The 20,006-nt window shown below is 44.3% G+C and overlaps 1 protein-coding gene across 4 annotated transcripts in view; it reads right to left on the reverse strand.

Moving 5' to 3' along the window:
* The window catches only part of DNAH8 (dynein axonemal heavy chain 8), a 1,091,167-nt gene that overhangs the window by 27,700 nt on the left and 1,043,461 nt on the right, over positions 1 to 20,006 (reverse strand). For all 4 annotated transcript variants that reach the window (XM_075598772.1, XM_075598771.1, XM_075598773.1 and 1 more), the window contains one exon: positions 16,641 to 16,797. In XM_075598772.1, the coding sequence (XP_075454887.1) occupies positions 16,641 to 16,797 (157 nt within the window). The remainder of the gene's footprint in view (positions 1 to 16,640; positions 16,798 to 20,006) is intronic.

Genomic DNA, 20,006 nt, shown 5'->3' on the forward strand with positions numbered 1-20,006 from the left:
AAAAACTTTTACCCCTTTCTGTCTGAGAAACTTTATGGGGTAGAGAAATAGTACATATTAAATTCTGGGCCTTTCAGCCCAGTAAGTGGAATGTTCTCAGAGCAGAGGAAACTCAAGTGCCTCACTCATTGATTCACTCAGCTTCTTGGCCTCGAAGATAGTAGGCGCGCGTGACGGACCGCGTGGCGTAGCATGCGCTTGCTGCAGAGGCGATCCACGGCCTGTGGGATCTGGAGGAGACGCAATAAGGAGGCATCCAAGATCAGCTGTGATTCACAGTTCCTTCCTTAGGGAGGCATTCCCATGACGTCACGTGAGCAGTTGGCCCTCACTGGCTGAACCGCGCACGTGACCCGGCCGTCACGTGACAAAATTTAAAAAATTTGTCTCGCAAAAAGTCAACTACGCCGTCGCTCTAGTGCACGCATGCTCTTTGGCCATGCTCATTGCTTTACGGCCTTTTGTTTGCACTGACTTTTGCGTTTCCTGCCCAAACTGTCACATTGTGACAGAGCTCGTCTCTAACCAAGAGGCCGACCCACAGGGCTGAGGCAGGATATGAGAACTGACCACAGGCTTAGTCTGAGTCATAGTCTGATCACATACTGTATGCCTGTTCATCCCGATTCGTTTTTATTTTTTCCCCGTCAGCTAAACTGAATCTTATTGTATGGGGTCGACCAGACTACCTGGGATTGTAAACAGCAGTCAAAACGCAGAGGTTAATAAATAAAAGTTTATTTGGCCGGAGCCAACAGAGAACCAAACAAGCAAAAACAGCAATAACACAAAAATGGGGAGTATGGGGAACTCCTAGTTCACTAGGTGCAGGGTGCTGTCGAAGCTAGCTTAACCTGGATGCCTCTTTTATAGGTAACTACGCTTCCTCCATGATCCCTGCAACTAGAGATTACTGCCCCAGGTTCACACAGGTCCCTCTACTGTTGGGCTCTAAACACTGAGAACAACCATGAACAACTGTGGAGCCCTGATCGGTGATGGCCTGTATACTTTCCCAACCTCCATTTGGAAACATGGAGAACCAGGTCCCGACCAATCAGTGGAGACCATTACTTCACGGAGAAAAATATGAACAGGACTCCAATACAGAACAGGACTGGTACAGGAACAGATACATGAACAAGCTGTGGCAGAAGCATAGGCAATGGCATAGAGTCTGACATAAAGCAAATGCAAGGACCCAAATAGGAAGCATGAACTATAAGCACAGAGAAAAGGAGCAGCAAGAGGAGACAGACAGACAACCCCCAGAGCAGACAGAAAGCAGCAGCACATCCGGTGGACAAGGAAAGGAACTATGGCTAGGAGCAGGATGTCTAGGAGACCCTGACAAACATATTACCAGGGTTGGATACAATTTTCCGACCCTGAGATGGCACCTTAATGCTTTCAGTTGGTCGCCATCTTGACTGGCAGCAGCAGCGAGCTGGCTTAGCCTTTATTTGGGCATGCCATGCTGCCCCTGCTGAATTATATATAACTGGTTATTTCTAACTTTATGCCTACATTTATTATCCCCCTACATCCTTATTTCTTCTTTCTATATCAGAAAAAAAAGAAATTCAATATATTGTTGAAGGTTTATATTCTCTCTTATTTGAATTCTTATGTGTTGAGGTTTGAAAGCTTTTAAAACTATAATAATTTAATCTATGAAAATCATTTTTGTTGGTCCATTAAAAGGAATCATGGCCTACAATTCAAAAATCCTCCTGTACCAACTGGCTGTTGGAACGTTGAACTAGATCTAAAATTAAATACTATTTAAGGACTGCAAAAATATGCTAATATAGTGGCGGTCGCCTTCAGCCTCGTGTGGCCGCTTCAACGCGATTTTTAAAACCACAGGCACATGCGGCATGTTCTCCGGCCGTTTTAGGCGAAGCGGGCGGTTTCATTGTTTAGCGCTATTAGCGCTGTCTAGCCATGAATGCAGCTGAACGCGGCAAAGTGCGTGACATACGGAAAACATCCCCGAAAAAAATCGGGGATGTAGCAGAATAAAAGGGGCCGCAACAGTAGGCCATAAAAAACAATGAAGCAGGATATATAATTAATAGTACAATTCGGTCCACATTTACAGAGTACAAAGACATTGGGATCATTATAAGTGACTTAAAATTAGACAAACACTGTAACAAAGCACAGTGGAGAGTCAGCTGAGCTTTATAGGAAAATATATTACAAGCTGAAAGAGGGCAGTAGTCAACCTGATCTTTATAGATCACTGGTTAATATTATTAGTAATATTATTGATTAGCCGGAACAGGTTTCTGGGGAACTGGCAGAGAAAGAGGTACCTTTCCCCAATGACAGGAAAAGTATAGAAACCCCAATTACATGCACTCTCAGATCTAATTGAGGTATCAGTCTTAGGACTCAGAAATACACTTGAGATACTATTGTGAACACTGTAAAGTAGTGGTCCATACTACAGTGGACAATACCTCCATAGTTATACGCCTGTAGCGTTTTTAACCATATTTGTGCCCCAATCTATTTTATCTTTTTAGAAATAAAATTATTTTAACCATATCACTATAACTATACATTACCTAGGGGTTATTTCATAGGTTTTTTCATTACACTGTTCACAGTGTTTTTCATTACACTGTTCACAATAGTATCTCAAGTATATTATTGTATATTAAAATACTAATATACCTATATTAGGATTAACATTTTCATTTACCTCTATTAGAAGGGAGAAAGACCAACATTGGATCTACGTATATCAAGTAGAATGAAAAAGACCTGCTGATTTGGGAAGTGGGGAGGGGTGAGCTTAAAACTTGGGAAGGAGGGGCCACTAACATTTGCCATGCTCAATAGCTCTCCTTTTTGACACTTATATACGTATTTATTTTGTGGGGGCTCAGGGCTTCCTAAAATTAGCTTGCTGGGGTTCTGTGTGTTGTTTGTTAACTTATTTTCAGCTATCTCAGCTGTTGGAGGTTAGTGGCTCCTCCTTCCCAGGTTTTAAGCTCACCCCTCCCCACTTCCCAAATCAGCAGGTCCTTTTCATTCTACTGGATATAGATCCAATGTTGGCCTTTCTCCCTCCTAATAGAGGTAAATTGTAATCCTAATAGAGGTATAATAGTATTTTATCTGGTAGTGTTAGGACCTGCGAACTGGGTCTGCCTTGTCATGGAATGCAGGCTTACAATGCTTTGGCCAAAGGGTTAAACTAAATGACCCTTTTTCAAGAGAACATACAGTATAAGTATTTTAATGTGTATTTTTGTCATATTGGATGTAGCATTGGGCTTCTCTGTCGCTTGTTGCATATCTCCAGAAATAAATAATGTTTGTGTAAGAAAACATTAGAGAAACTGAACATGTAAAGTCTGGGAGAGAAGAGTAAAAACGGGACATAAAATGTTCAATTACATAAAGTGTCAACAAGTTAGAAAAAAAGCATTTTCCAGAAATAGAGGATTGTAGATGAATTTATGTTCTGCAAATGATTAACTCAGGCAAAATGTAAGGACATAATTATTCCCTGAACAGGTAGTAGATCTTCTAGCATAGAAACTGGAGATTTTATAGCAAAGGAATGTTAAAATAAAGCCAGGTATGAAATGGGTTCAGAGACTTCAAAGGTACAAATTGGCAGACTACATGGCCAAAGTGGTCCTTACTTTACAGTATGTACTCATAATTTCTTATTCTAGTGTAGCCATGGCTGGTTTATGGCTACCAGTCTGCCCTTCTCCTGACAGTAAGCCCTTGTAAGAGCAGGCATGCCAGGACTAATCCTGGGTTTTCCCCAACCCTGCAGCTTCAGTGAGTCACAGGGGAGGCAGTGCAACTAGACCTTGTGTCCAATCAGGGACTCAGACCTGGTTCCTGCTTTTCCTGTACTTAAGAGGCTGCACTACCAAAGTTATTCAGTTGTCTCTACCTTTGAGAAAGACAGGTTCTCACACAGAAGTACGGATCGGCTGTGCACTCACTGCCTTCACCCCTTGGGGAGGTAGGATTGAGAATATTCCTCTGGTTCTAATAGGGAGTCAGGGTAGAGCAAGGACTGCTGTGGGGGCCCTGTACCTGCAGTGAATGTCCAGGGATACATGCTGAGGGTGAAGGCCCTAAGAAGTCCTTGTTGTTGTGTATGCTGTGCAATCTGCAGTATGCAATTAAGTGTTCCTGTTTTACTATACCTTCCTGCCTGAGACTGCAATCTATCAGGGGAAGGCTAAAGAAACTCTCCTACAAGGGATTGATTCCAACATCCCTGGGGCCTGTAAGAGATGGAGGCGCTGTTACCGTGAGTACAAATCATTTATTACCCCAGAAGCCTGTTCTGACATCCCCTACCACCATGCGGGAGACTCAGATCTACTGTGAGCCAGCAGGTATGCACCACCACACTTCATGTAGCAGCAGAATCTCCCAGGGGGGGGGGCAGGGGAGGGGGAGTATATGACTTACATTAGTGTCACTGGAATCCAAAAGAAGAATCCACAATGTAAACAAACTATTTTGTTTAAACCACTACAGTTAAAGCTTTACACAGCGTCTAGCATCTTACTGACCCTGCTGCGAGGCCATCCTGCCACAGGTGGTGTCAGAAGTGGGAAGCTAAGCCTCTGGGGGTCAGTAGATGAAGAAGTGTTCATTTCATGAACCCAAGCAGAAAACCAAAAACCATAAAAAAATTATTTTGCTGAAGCAAGTGAATTTGCAGCTGTAAAGTTTGCCCTGTCGGTTATGAAAGGATTGCTGTGCTGTGTAAAGCAAACACCATAAGCAAAGTAATGAGTGTCAAGTTTACCCTGCCGGGTTGGAAAAATAAATAAAATTGATTTTTGTAAAGATGTTGCCTTAAGAAGAACCAAGAAGGTTCAAAACATTGTACAACTCACGTGTGTTGTATAAAACCTGCCCCGTCGGTTGTTAAAGAGAGAAGATAAATAAGGGAAAAAAAGGATTTAAAAATGGCCGACGTCAAATGTTTGTTTTGTAATGTACGTAACCATACAAAACAGTGTCCCTTCAGGCCATACGATGATGACGATGATGACTCATATGTGGCCCCAGGAAGAGAGCCACACCCGCAGATGGAAGCTGCAGAAGTGTCCCCGAAGTCTCCAAATTAAACCGTGGCAACAAATGGTGAAGTCCCTACACCAGACCCGAGATGAGCTACAGCCCAGAGAGCTTGGTGCAATCGTCCCAGGAATGATGACTAGCCTAGGGATGAAAAAGGTTACCAGTAACGCCAGATACAGAGAGCCGAGTGAATCAGAGAAAACAAGTACCGACTGGAAACTGAACTATGAGATGTACCAGAAAGATGTTCAAAATGTCATCACAAAATTGGAAGTTTCTCAGCAAGAGGCTTGTGCGCTCAAAGCAGAACTGGGTAAGGTAAAGAAAAAAATTACACAAGAAAATGCTAAAGTGCAGGAAGCCCTGGAGAGCGCAGAAAGAAGGCTGCATAAAGAGCTTGAGGGTCTCCCAGAAAGAGATACACCTCCTCAACATAGAGCTAAAAAACTCATGCTATGAGGTCCACACTCTCAGCACAGAGGTCTGTGAATTTAAGGATGCTGAGGAAGAGACCCTGATTCATTTAGAGACAGTAAAAAGAGCAAATACAAGTCTGAGACAGAGAAATTCAGACTTGACTGACCAGATCAGTGAAGGTGATAAGAAGCTTCACCAAGCAGAAAAAGTGAAGAAGCAATTAATCCAGTAAAAGTTAGAAGTGCAGGAAGCACTGCAGAATGAAGAGAGGGTGCAACGTGTCTCCCTGGAGCAGCACACACAAGCAGTGCACCTACGGCAGAGCCAGCTGCAAGAGCTACGTGCAAGTCTGCAAGCGACCAAGGAGAAACAGCGAGTTCTACAGGAAGCAAATGTCCAGGCTGCTAACCAAGTACAACTGTTAGAGGAACGGCTAAGTACCCAGTATGTCCCCACAGAGCAGCATGAGGAGCTGAAGGCCACACTAAGCGGCACCAGAGCGTCACTGGAGGAGGAGCTTAGAGGCCAGATGACTCTGTATGAGAGGGAGCGGGAGAAGGTCCAGAAACTGGGGCAAGAGCTGGAGAAGCAGAGAGGCAGCTCCATCCCCATGAGTCAGTATGCAAAGGAGAAATAGGCCTGGAAAACAGAAGCAGCAGCGATCCTAGCAACAAAAACTTCAGAGCTTCAAAAGATGAAGGAGGCGCTGATGCAAACCCAGAGCAAGCACCGGGAAGAGGTGAAGGCCCTGAGAGGGGACTGGTAGAATCAGATTGAAGAGTTACAGATGCAGATTGATACGAGATACAGTGCACCGAGAGAGAGGAGGTGTCCGACAGTCTGGTGTCCTGCCTGACATTGCACCATGAAACCGAGATGGCCGATATCCACAAGCGGCTGGACCACACAGCCAATGAGGGGGCCCCGGCTACAGCTGGAGCTGGACAAGGAGCACCAGCAGCTGCAGGTCCAGAAAAAAGAAACTGAAACAGATTTAAGCCTTGCTCTGAGTCTGCTAGGAGATGTGGAATCGCGAATCAACTCTAAAGAAGCTGAACTAGCAGCTGCACTGTGTGAAAGAAGAAAGGCAGAAGGATAGCTTCAAGACCTGAGGAAGGACCTGGAGTCTGAGCATGCTGGCCGCAAGATGGCAGAAAAACAAAAGCGTGACCTGGGCGCGGAGCTCGAGGCTCTGAAGACTGAGCGGGACGCTACGTTGGATTCTAATGATGCTCAGCAGGAGGTTTCTCTGCTGAAGTTGGAGAAAGAGGTCACAACCCTAAGAAAGACACTTGGGTCACAGAAGCAGTCCATGGAAAAGATGGCGGTAGAGTTAAAGCAAATGAGGCACTCCAGAAAGCGTGACTGCAATACCGTTGCAGTACTACAGCCTACTTTCCACAAGGCACGGAATGGGAAGACAAGGTTGCGATGGAGTAGCACAGTAAGAATCCAGTTGTACTGCTGTACCCATGGGACCCAAAGTGGATTCCTTGCCATGAGGGCAGCCGCTGTGAAGAAAGAGTCGCGAATGGGACGGAAGTGTGTCTGCGATCGTAAGAGGAGAAAGACCTCACAGATTGGCCAGTGACACTCCCAACGGAGTAAGTTAAGGAGTCAAGAAAGAAAGACCAAAGCTTACGAGTCAGTTGACTATAAAAGAGAGGCGCCATGGGGTGCACTTCGGGTTAAAAAGAATCCAGCCCAAGTTGTAGTACTGAAGATAAATTGTATGGAACCCAACACTGAAGGAACGCTGATGGAGAAAGGTCCAACAGCCATCACCGCTAAAGCGGAGTTACTGTCTTCACAAGAGAAGGCCAAACCGTCACTGGCGAGTGTATGCAACGAGCTGACTGAGGTCAATGCACTTCTACAGGGTAAGGGAGACTCTGAGCACAAGAGGAAGAGGACAGAGATGCATCTTCAGGATGCTTGGCAACCTTTGCAAAAAGGGAAAACAACAAGGGCAGAGCTTTAACCCTAGACTCCAGCCGGCACAAGATAAAAAGGTATCGAGGGACCAGTCTGCAGGCCCAGAAGGCCTAGTACTCTGCCCCAAAAGAGAGACTCTTCAACTGGAAGGCAAGGAAAAAGAAGAGGTGGATGTCAGACATGTCTGACAAAGAGGCTGGTGCACAGGAATAGTGCACGGGCCGATCACAGGACAATGTTTCGCTGGGGGAAGGGATATGTGACAGAGTCACAGACTCAGTAGGCTGGAACAGTGAAGTAAGTGTGCTTTCCAGTCCACAGAGCGTTAATCTCTTCAGAGAAAGAGCAGCAGCTGAAATCTGATTAATCTGGGGCCTGGCTCCTCAGTGAAGCAAGGAAGTGTTTAAGACAAACACAGAGAGACAATGCTGGGAGTCGCCGAGTGAGAGACTGTTTTCCCAGAGAAGGGGGAGATAGAAGTGCTCCCCAGCTTCGAAAGCTGCTACAGATGAGTTCTCTGGGCTCAAGTTGGGGCTGAGTTCCCCTAGGAAGAAAGGATGCAAGGCCGTGCTGAAGCAGTGACGTCTGCTCCAAAGGACTGACAGATAAGCAAAAACACTTTATTGTTGTATGCAGAGACTGTGTTACCTTGTTCCATATGCCAGGGTATGTTTTGGCTTGGGAACCAGCTTAGCTGACCATGCAGTTAGTGAGGGCGAAAGCTATGGTTAGCTTTCCCTAAAGGGAAAAGGTGTTATTTTCTATGGTTTATTATGATTTAAAGGGACAGTACCCATTATGTTTCTTTGTTTGTAGCTAATAAACCACTACAGTTAAAGCTTTACACAGCGTCTAGCATCTTACTGACCCTGCCGCGAGGCTGTCCAGCCACACCAGCCATCATTTTGGCCATGTCAGGCTAAAGAGTGAGCATTACAGTATTTTATACATACTGCACTAAAAGAAAATTAATAGTAAGGCACAGAGACACCAAAATATATATATGGATATTCATGTACTTAAATAACATATAAAATGGATATACTTAGCCTGAAAGGTCACCCAATTCTCAGGAAGTCTGCTGCCCAGTTTCCAGAAATTTGAATTATTATATTTTTTTCATACCCTTTCTAAAGTGTATTTGATACATTTCTGTATTGATTGCTTAATGTGATTTGGGTTGTCCTAAACAATTCATTGTACCACTATATTTTTCTTTACTCTAAAGTTCATGCATTAGTACCCATTAGTGCTTAAATTTATTTATATACATACTGTACATACAGTGGTGAGAAATATTTTGTGAGTCGCAATTATATTTACGGATATTCCATAGTTTTTCCATGATAACCTTCTTGAATCAAAACCTGTATTCTCTTAAATATTCAGTAGGGTTTATATTAACCAGTTCCATGTCTTTTAAAACAAAATGATATATGAATTAGACAAACCATGAGTAATTGTGAGTCAGGGTATGTGGAAAAGTAAGTGAAACCCTGGTTTTACCAGCTAAATGAAAGGGGATAATTAGAATCAGGTGTTTAAATAATAAGGTAGATCTTCAGGTATGAGTTTGGGAGGCCTCATCCTATATGAAGATCAAAACACCCTACAGGTGTTTACAAACACGTCAAACCACTATCAAAATAAATCTCTGAGGACCTCAGAAAAGTAGTTATTGATGCTCATCAGTGTAGAAAGGGTTACAAAACCATCTAGAGGGATTTGAGGCTCCCCCAATCCACTGACAGACAAATGGAGAGAGTTCAAAAACATAGTTACTCTATCCAAGAGCGATCGTCCTACCAAAATCTCTCCAAGAACAAACCGGCAAATCATCCAGGAAGTCACAAGGAACCTCAGAGTAACATTCAAAGATCTGTAGGCCACTCTCACCTTGGCTAATGCAAATGTTCATGACTCAACTATAAGAAAAAGACTGAACAAGAATGGTGTCCATGGAAGGATAACCTGGAGGAAACCACTGTTCTCTAAAAACAACATTACTGCCCATCTGAAGTTCGCCAAAGAGCACATACATGATCCACATGACTTCTGGAACAATGTTCTCTGGACAGACGAGTCAAAGGTAGAACTTTTTGGCCTCAATGAGAAATGTTGTTTGGCAAAAACTAAACACTGTGTTCGAACAGAAGAACCTCATCCCAACCGTCAAACATTGTGATGGGAGTGTGATGATTTGGGTCTGCAATGCTGCCGCAGAGTCTGGACAGCTTGCCATCATTGAAAAAACCATGAATTCTGCATTGTATCAGTATATTCTAGAGGAGACTATCAGAGCATCCGTCTGTGAGCTGAAGCTGAAGCGAAAGTGGGTCATGCAGCAAGACATTGATCCTAAACATAAAAGCAGATCAACAAAAGAATGGCTGCAGAACAAGAAATTCTATGTATTAGAATGACCTAGTCAAAGTCCGGACCTAAACCTTATCGAAATGTTGTGGCAGGACCTGAAGTGAGCTGCCCATGCAAGTAAGCCCTCAAAGTCACTGGGTTGAAGCAGTTCTGTAAGGAGAAATGGGCCAAAATTCGTCAAACCCGACGAGAGACTTATCAGCAGTTACAGGAAACACTTACTGTAGTTGAAATTATTGCTGCTCAAGGGGGCGCCACCAGGTACTGAATCTAGAGGTTCACATACTTTTTCACACATGGATATTGAATGTTTAATCATTTGTGGATAAATAAGTATTGAAAAAGTACTGTATGATGTTTTTGTGTCATTTGTTTGATCAGGTTATCTTTATCTATTATTATAACTTAGATTAAGATCTAATAACATTTTAGGTTTTAAATATGTGAAATATGTCAAAATTCTAAGTGGTTCACAAACTTTCTTGCCACTGTACATACATTTACTAAAGAAATAAAAACATTCAAGGATAGAATCCCTATATGTCGATAGATTTATATTTTTAAAAAGCCACTCACATTATACTATAGCACATGACATTAATGCAAATCCACATCACACTGACCATTAGCACACATGCTATGCACAAGCACTGTATCACTTGAGTGTTTCTAGTTTTGTAGCGGTTAAATCCTTAGCCTTTGGACACATTTACATGGGATAACTTGACAGGATTTTGTACTTACGCAGTTGTAGGCCAGCAGTTGCTAAATGTTGTGAAAAAATACTTGTACTGTATGTAACGGGTATTCCCTGTGTATACAGACGCTACTACCTGCTGTGTATACCTGTGTGGCTCTCAGGAGCCTAAGCCTCCGCTCGGGGAGCCTGGGGTACATACATATAATACAATCTCGTGGTGCAACGCCTCCACCTGGGAGGGATCCCAACGGAGTGGGAGGAGGCCCTCACAGGAAACAATCACGTTAAGCAAACAGTTGTAAAACAGAACAGGCTTTACTGCATATATGAGCATAACATTTACTAAACACATTAAAGGTTAGCACTGCATAAGGATATTGCATAATCCCCACACCCACCACCGTGGGTAACGTTACCTGCCCAGTGCGACGGCACCTGGGCGTTAAAGACTCTTCACAAAGGATCAGACGAGCTTTAGGGTGATGTCAGGTTCCTCCGGTGAGAAGATCTGTGAGGGCGGTCCACCCTTGGTACGGTTCCGCTCTCTCTGCTTAGCAGGCTTGATCCCAAGCCTCTGGATGGAAGCGCAGCGCCCGCTGTGTCCCTAACTGGCTCTGGATAGTAAGGGGCAGGGTCCCTAACCTGGGGCCTGTCCCTGAAACAACTCAATAATTCTGGTGGCTCAGGGCTATCTGGATCCTAGGGGGCTGCTGGCCTAGTGCAGGGAGTCACTGACTCCTGCACCCTACCTCCTTCCCCTAGCTGCTCCTGACGCTGACTGCATTGCTGCAAAACCCCGCGAATTGTATCTCCTCTGTGAGCAGGGAGATACTGTACCCCTATTGGCTCCCTGGCGTCACGTGGGGTCCCCTAAGGCTCATGGGACCTGTAGTCCCTGCTGTGAGCCCCCCTCTTCGCATGCGCAAGCTCTCGGGTGTCCGCCGCCTGCCTTGCCGCACTGCGCATGTGCAAAGAACAATATGGCGGCGCCCTGCCATGTCGGGCCGCCGCGGAGTCTCCGGAGCACTGGAGCGCTCCCTGCTCGGCCCCCACCCTCCAGAACCACCGGCGGGTTTGCCGTTTGGCTCCGGCAGTACTCGCCATAGCTCCCGGCGCGGAGGTGACGAGGGGGGGTCGCCGAGCAGAGGGGGACCCGGCTACATGTATAAGGAACCAGATATTTTCACAGTTAAACTTAACGTTCGAAGCATAGTAAATATGCAATAGATTTTTCTGCATACAGTACATAATGCACGCAATAACTATGTGATATATAAGAAATATCAGAAGTCATAATATAATAGAACTGCAAGGGCAATGCAGATGGGAAGATGACTTAACACATACAGTAAATAGAGGCATTTCTACTCATTGCAAAGACATTTGATATGCAATGCATTATTCCACTGTGCTCAAATGGTTAAACCATCAGACTTATTAAGTTTACTGACAATAAGGATATATTCTTAAATGTTGTAGTGTAAAAGAGTTTACATTCTAAGCGCGTTACCTTGCAGAAAAATAATAGAAAAAAGTTGGATATATTATTGTGCATTACCATTATTTTTCAAAGACCACAAGAGAAGCTCAGGTTCAAATGAATAAGTTAGAAGTTGCAGTAGAATTTACATTGCTACTAATGTACGGAGCTCATCAGGTCAGGTTTGACCATATGTCTTCAATGTTAAAGCTACAGTGGACTAGACTGCAATGCATTACCAAACAATTCATAGATTTCTCTCGAACCAAAAGGTTGAAAATTATAATAGTTAGTGCCATAAATAGAAAATTGAATGGCCTATAATCAAACTAAGAGGCTAATTATGTTATGTATGCTGGCAGGGTTACATTAGGCAAAGATGTGTCTTGCAGCATAGACAATGTTATATGGCGTAACATTGTAGAAAAAAATGGCCCGTAGTAGTGTGAAAAACTTGTATAATGGGAATAACCTTAGATCTTTAGGCACGGTTTCTGTTCTATAAACTGTACATTAAAGCAGCAGTCCATGCCAATTGTTTTACTTTTGAGATCTGTTCTTGCCCTTGCCAACACTGTTTTCCCAGTCTATGTAAACTCAAAAGCTAGAGATTAAGAAAATTATTATTTTTTAACACTAAATAAAACATAAAAATAAAGGCCCAGATCCACAGAGCTCTGTTAAGTCCGGGCTCAAAACGTCATGTTATCAAAATCAGGATGTTGCATTCCCTGAGGTTAACGCCAATTCCCAAAGATAAATATATAACAGTCATTAGTTATCTCAGTAGAATAGGCTTAACACCATGTTAAGTTAGCCCTGCATTGTGTGTGAGAGAGATATTCTATTTTACTAAAAATTTAAGTGCTAAACTTTATATATCCTTTCAAACAAACCTTCAAACAACACATTTTTAAGCATGTGTCTCCCCACGTTTTTTGTTTCAAGGTTTTTTGAGAGGATATCAATAGCACTTGAGACTTTATTAAAATAGGTCTCTCTCAAAACCCATATTTCAGGGCCTGGACAGAGCTAACCTTCAGGTAGGACCTAAGCAACATCTCGTTAAATCTCTATGTTGACTATAACAGAGCTCTGCGGATAGGTACAGTATTGGTAGAGAGAACACAGTTTTGCATATCCTTAGACCGAACATCCGTATACTCGTGCAAGGGCCCGTTATGGCTGATAACAGCAGTTAACATTGTGTTAGTGAGCTATGAAGACACCGTTAGCACTTAACTAGGCGTTAATTAAATTATTTTGTGGACTTGGGCCAAAGAGTAGGACATGGGGGACAGATGCCAACATTATAGTCGTTAAACGTATATAGGCTTCTGGGGGGGGGGGAGATTGCTGCTTCAACATATAACAGCCCTAATGATACAGTATTTAAATGTTATTGTATATACTGTATGTATATGTGTGTGTATATATATATATATATATATATATATAGGTATACGTTACCGTTCCAAGGATTGGTAAACAAGAGACAGCACTCAATGTTGAAGATCAAAGTGTATTAGTGAAAGCAAAAATACATCCAGAAACCCAACGTTTCGGTCCTACAGAATGGGACCTTCCTCAGGGGGATACAAACTTTGTATCCCCCTGAGGAAGGTCCCATTCTGTAGGACCGAAACGTTGGGTTTCTGGATGTATTTTTGCTTTCACTAATACACTTTGATCTTCAACATTGAGTGCTGTCTCTTGTTTACCAATCCTTGGAACGGTAACGTATAACTACATTCTCTATATGGGACGTGCACCTGTGGCTTAACAGCACCTATTGGAGTGCCAACTGCCTTATCTGACTATATATATATATATATATATATATATATATATACATATATATATATATATACAGCTAAACCCCGTTATAACGCGCCTTGTTATACCGCGATTCGGTTATAACGCGGTTTTCCCGTGGCTCCCGTTTAAAAAAAAAAAAAAAAAAAATGTAAATTTTTTTTTTTAAATTTTTTTTTTTTGCACACTGCACTCACTGCACACACTCACTGCACACACACTGCTCATTGCTCACACTGCCACACTGCACACACACTGCACACTGCACACACACTGCTCATTGCTCACACTGCACACACTGACACACTGCACACACACTGCACACACACACTGCACACTGCACACACACTGCTCATTGCTCACACTGACACACTGCACACACACTGCACACACACTGCTCACACTGCACACACTGCACACACACTGCACACACACTGCACACACACTGCACACTGCACACTGCACACACACTGCTCATTGCTCACACTGCACACACTGACACACTGCACACACACTGCACACACACTGCACACTGCACACACACTGCTCATTGCTCACACTGCACACACTGACACACTGCACACACACTGCACACACACTGCACACTGCACACACACTGCTCATTGCTCACACTGCACACACTGACACACTGCACACACACTGCACACTGCACACACACTGCTCATTGCTCACACTGCGCACACTGACACTGCACACACACTGCACACACACTGCACACACACTGCACACTACACACACACTGCTCATTACTCACACTGCACACACTGACACACTGCACACACACTGTACACTGCACACACACTCCTCATTGCTCACACTGCACACACTGACACACTGCTCATTGCTCACACTGACACACTGCACACATACTGCTCACACTGACACACACTGCACACATACTGCTCACACTGACACACACTGCACAGACACTGCTCATTGCTCACACTGCACACACTGACACACTGCTCATTGCTCACACTGACACACTGCACACTGCTCACACTGACACACACTGCACACACACTGCTCACACTGACACACACTGCACAGACACTGCTCATTGCTCACACTGCACACACTGACACACTGCTCATTGCTCACACTGACACACACTGCACACTGCTCACACTGACACACACTGCACACACACTGCTCACACTGACACACACTGCACACTGCACACACACTGCTCACACTGACACACACTGCACACACTGACACACACTGCACAGACACTGCTCATTGCTCACACTCACTGCACACAGCTCTCACAATACACTCACATGTCAGCAGCCCACCCCCCCCCTCACATGTCAGCAGCCCACCCCCCCTCATATGTCAGCAGCCCACCAGCCCGTTTGTCACGTCAGCAGCCCACCAGCCCGTTTTTCACATGTCAGCAGCCCACCAGCCCGGTGGAGGTTGGAATAATGACATCACCCGCAGGGGGCGGAGAGCGGACGGCTTGATTGACAAGAAGAGGGCTGTGGGCGGGGCGACTGAATGAGGCCAGGCAGTAAGAGTGCCCGGATGTGGGATGCTTGTTCTGCAGTCATTGGTGCCATATAGGAGGAGGTAAGTGGGCGTGGCTTGCATCCTTTACCCCCCTTTGTCTCTATGGCAACTCCTCCTGCCCGGGTGATTTGCAGTGCAGGGTGGGCGGAGGTGAGTCAGAGCCAGGCGTGGTGGACCCGGCCGGGGAGGGGGAGCCTCGCGCTCCGGGACCCTGCCCACCCCTCTCCCAGCCTCTCCTCCCTCTCATCCCCACCCCTCTCCCTCCTTCCCGCCGCTCACCAGGACTCAGTGACCGGAGCTGCAGCTAACCCAAGTCCCGCAGGCTGTGCGAGGTGCTGGTATCTGTCACACCCTCCCTGACCCCGCACAGCGGCTCTGATGCTGGGCGTAGCGGGGATGACGAACAGGTAGGGGACCCTGCATTAAAGCCTGAGATGCACTGTTAGCATTGCTATATGGATATGTTAGCAGAAGTCCTTCCCCAGTGCATGGCTGTTTGCAGGTAGCACTTCCCACACACAAGTGGGTGTGCAGAAAAAAAACAAAGTTTTCTTTGTTTTAGTTTTATTTCAGTTGGTTGCAGGTCTGTGCTTTCTCATGTTTGCCACTTTGCAACTTTTAGGTGAGTGACTCCGGTAGATTAGTGTCTCCTCACCCTGCCCACCCCTTCTCACCATCACACACACACACACACACACACACACACACACACACACACACACACACACACACACACACACACACACACACACACACACACACTCTGTGTCTCTCTCTCTCACACACGCACGCACACACACACGCACGCACGCACACACACACGCTCGGAGGACACAGACACGGTGCAAAACCAGGGGGCTGAGAGGGAGGACGGATGAATCGCCGCCATTTTTAATTTTTTTTAAATTTATTTATTTAATTAACTTCCTTCCCTCCTCACTCCCGATCAGGAGCGCGGCGGCCATTTTTTTTTAAAATTAGCGCGACCCCGTTACTAACGCGGTGGACTCGGGGTGGACCCTGAGGACCGCGTTATAACGGGGTTTAGCTGTATATATATATATATATTATACACACACTATATGTTTTATAATATAAGCAGACAAACAAATATAGTAGGTTACATTCCATGTTCACGAGTGTCCGTCTAGCTACCATATATGATTGTATAATTGAAATATGTGAACAAAGCATATTTGTGAACATAAAACATACTGTAATTTTATTTGCAAGTGTAAAGACAGCCTTTTTAAAAAAAAAGTACACATTTTCTTTGATTTCTCAATTGTTTTGCAACCGTACCTCATGAGGTATATAATCTGCAGGCACTTTATCCAGCATGTCTTGGGCCATACGGTATACAATAGCTTCACGGGTTTCTCCTGCTCCCCCTCCACTTTCCTTGGGTTGGATGTTGGTAATGGTGTCTAGCACATCTGCTGCTGTGTTACTCTGATACCTGATACAGATTTTAAATCATTAGAACTATTACAGTTCCTATTTTGGAATTACTGTAATTGTGGCATTAGGTGTCATTTATAATTATGGATGTAACTGCACTGTCCATGCTGAATGTCCAACTCATACACAATATTTTAACATTATCTCGAGAGGCTGCATACTGTAAGTTATACTGAATAAATACTGCAGTTCCACTTAGAAACATAAAATTAATTTAAACCATAATTGAAAATGTTAATTGTTATTAAAGCTGCAGTTCAAGCAATATCCTATGTGTTTTTTTTAATAAATAAGTTCTGCACTTATTTTGTATGAGAAAATATTTGTAGCATTTAAAATAAAAATAGTTTCTACAGCAACCATTTACAAAGTCACACCCCCTCCTTCTTCTGAGACAGGCTCTGCCACACCCCTTTTGCCCTCTCTCTAGCAGTGTACCAATTGTATCTAGTGCCTGTCTGGTCACATGATCTTCCATACAGAACTTTGCATCTTGGGTACTCTTCTACAGCACTAACAGTGATTTAAAGAACTCCCGAGCCGAATCATTGCCGATCGATCACAGCAGAATGGATCGATCGGCAACTAAGCTACTCACTTGTTAGTGTGAAGATTGTATTGATACACACATGAACTGCAGCTTTAAAGGGCTAGTTAAACCACTATCATAGAATCTCGTGTAGATGATACCACTAGAGTCGCAGCAAAGCCGGTCCCCCAAAGAGAGTATCCTCACTATGCTTCCCCTTCACTGCTCCTGTCCACTAAGCCAGTGTAGACAGGACTAACATCATCAGCAAAAGGCAGACACTACTTGAAAGACCTGAAGTTTGGCAGCATTTCTCCCTGCATCTCTGCTATGGGTGTGATCTGTTATCTTTACCCCAGATTATTTTGATGATAGCACCTGAGTCGCAGCAAAGCCGCAGCAGCCTGTGGTGGAAGCTGAAGGGCAGCAAAAGGGTTTCAGCCATTTGCTGATGTTACAGTTGCTGCAAAACACACCACCCTTCTTATGCCCCAGTAACTATAAGGGTTCTATCAGAATACCAAGATGTCCTACGGACCAGATCACTAACATACCCCACCTAAGATGGCTGCTGGCAGGAAGTCAGCCTCTCTCTGGCCCTTCATTGAAAGCAGCTGCTCCTGGGCTTTAAATAGCAGGCAGTTGCTCCCTGTCTTTGCTCGCGCAAAGTACCCTGTTCCTGCCTAGGAGCCTATGTTTGGAGTCCTGCTTGTATTTGACTATCCTTGCCTGCCATCTGCCTCGACCCTGGAACCGGACCTGACTACCCCAGCATCCCAGGACTCAGTTCCCAGGCCAAGGTCATTGTATCACTCCCTACCTCTGCCCTGCGAGTCTGTATCCTGATTGCAGTCAACATCCTTACAGTGCCCTATGTTTCCACTTACCCTTCCTTATAGATCGTAAGCTCCATGTTGCAGGGCCCTCCTTACCTACTGTAAAAATCTATGTCAATGTTTGTGTTTTTCCGTCCTCCAACCCTATTGTACTTCGCTATGGAATATGTTGGTGCATTATAAATAAATAATAATAATAACTAAGGAAAAGTTCTACAGGTACCACAAGGTTTAAGTGATAAATGCCAAGTTATACAATAGTTCTATTTAATAAAATAAAGTTTGTAATCACTGCAAAGGCAAAAAAATTAAAGCGAGCATGTTTTTTGGACAAGCTAATTTGAACTGTCCTTTTAAACTGGGCTATACAATTGTTGGGTGACAGCAGATTAAGAAATGTAACTACATTACTTTGTAGTTCTAAATTGATACATTCGATTGAATAGACACACTTATGGATACTTGCATCTCGTAGTTAAGAGAAGCTTACAAACTGCTAGTAATCATGCACACTTAAACTCAACCACTGATAATACCCATAACAAATAAAATATACATGGTACCGGGGTGCTAAATCAGCACTATTGATCCTTAATAGCAAAAATATTATAATTTATTAATCAGCTTGCCTCGAGCGATGCTCTGGTGATGCTTAGGGTAGCCTTCAGTTTCTCATGCTGCTCTGCAAGGACATACTTAGTTCTCAGATGTTCCTGTAGCACTTGTACTTCTTTAGCAGCCTACAGATTTTCATCCTGCAAAATCCGCTTCTTCTTCTCATAGTTCTGTTTCAGATTACCAATCCTTCTGTCAGATTTGTTCTGCTTTTCATCCATGGAAGTAATAGTAGCGTTTGCAGTATCTAGATCCGTCCTTAGATCTTTCAATTCGGTCCTGGATTCGGAGTACATTGCAAGCACCGTCTTCTGTAGCTCAGCATTATCTTCCCTCTCCAATTTCAAATGTTCACGGAGCAGATCACAGTCATGTTTGGCATTTTGCAGTGCATCTTCAGGGCTGGTCAAGGGATTGTCACTTATTGGTTCCGGCTCTGCTTCCCTGGTATTGTTGGTTGAGGGTTTAACACTGTTAGCACCAGACAGACACTTTTTTGGAGTACACATCTTCTGCCTTGGGCCCTCTGGATATTCTGTCATCCGCGGGATGAATCCTCCATTTTGTCTATGCTGCAGGGCATCTAGGACCCCCTTTTTCTCTGCGGGATCTGCAGACGTGTCTGTTCCTTCCACGATAAGTGAGGAACTGCTTTTCTTTTTCTGCCTCTTTGTTTTGGACAACTCCGTCCCATCAGGGATAATGGGGTCTTCTCCTTTATTTGAAACTTCAGCTGTTTCACTGTATCCGCCCTGCTTTCCTTGCAGTTGCATTAAGTGGCGTAAATATTCTGCTGCTCTCGCCCTTGCTCCTGCCAATTACAATCGTCATCATAGAGAGAGGTCTTTTCAGTGCATACCGAGTTCAGGCGCCTCCACCCTCCTAGGGGTGTTTTGTGGGTGTGACTCGGTTCGGGTTTCCCATAAGAGATATCTTCACCTTTATCCTCATAGGACTGGAAGGGCTACTCTTCCATGGGGTAAGATTCATTACAGGAACGCCACATCTTGTACTCCATTTTGGTGGTATCAGGTGTATTTTTCTTCCTGACCTCGGGAGGTGCTATTGCAGCTGTTTTCACTGTATTTTCTAGAACCCCAGCTGGTAGTCCTACAGGTGGTCAGACTTTGCTTGCAGAGTTCATAGTGCTCACAGAATCTCTGTAGACTTTTTAATTACTTTTGCAGATTCTGAGACATCAGCAGTACTGGGCACACATTCTTTCTC

Source organism: Ascaphus truei, chromosome 4, assembly GCF_040206685.1.
Source record: "Ascaphus truei isolate aAscTru1 chromosome 4, aAscTru1.hap1, whole genome shotgun sequence".
NCBI classification, from domain to species: Eukaryota; Metazoa; Chordata; class Amphibia; order Anura; family Ascaphidae; genus Ascaphus; species Ascaphus truei.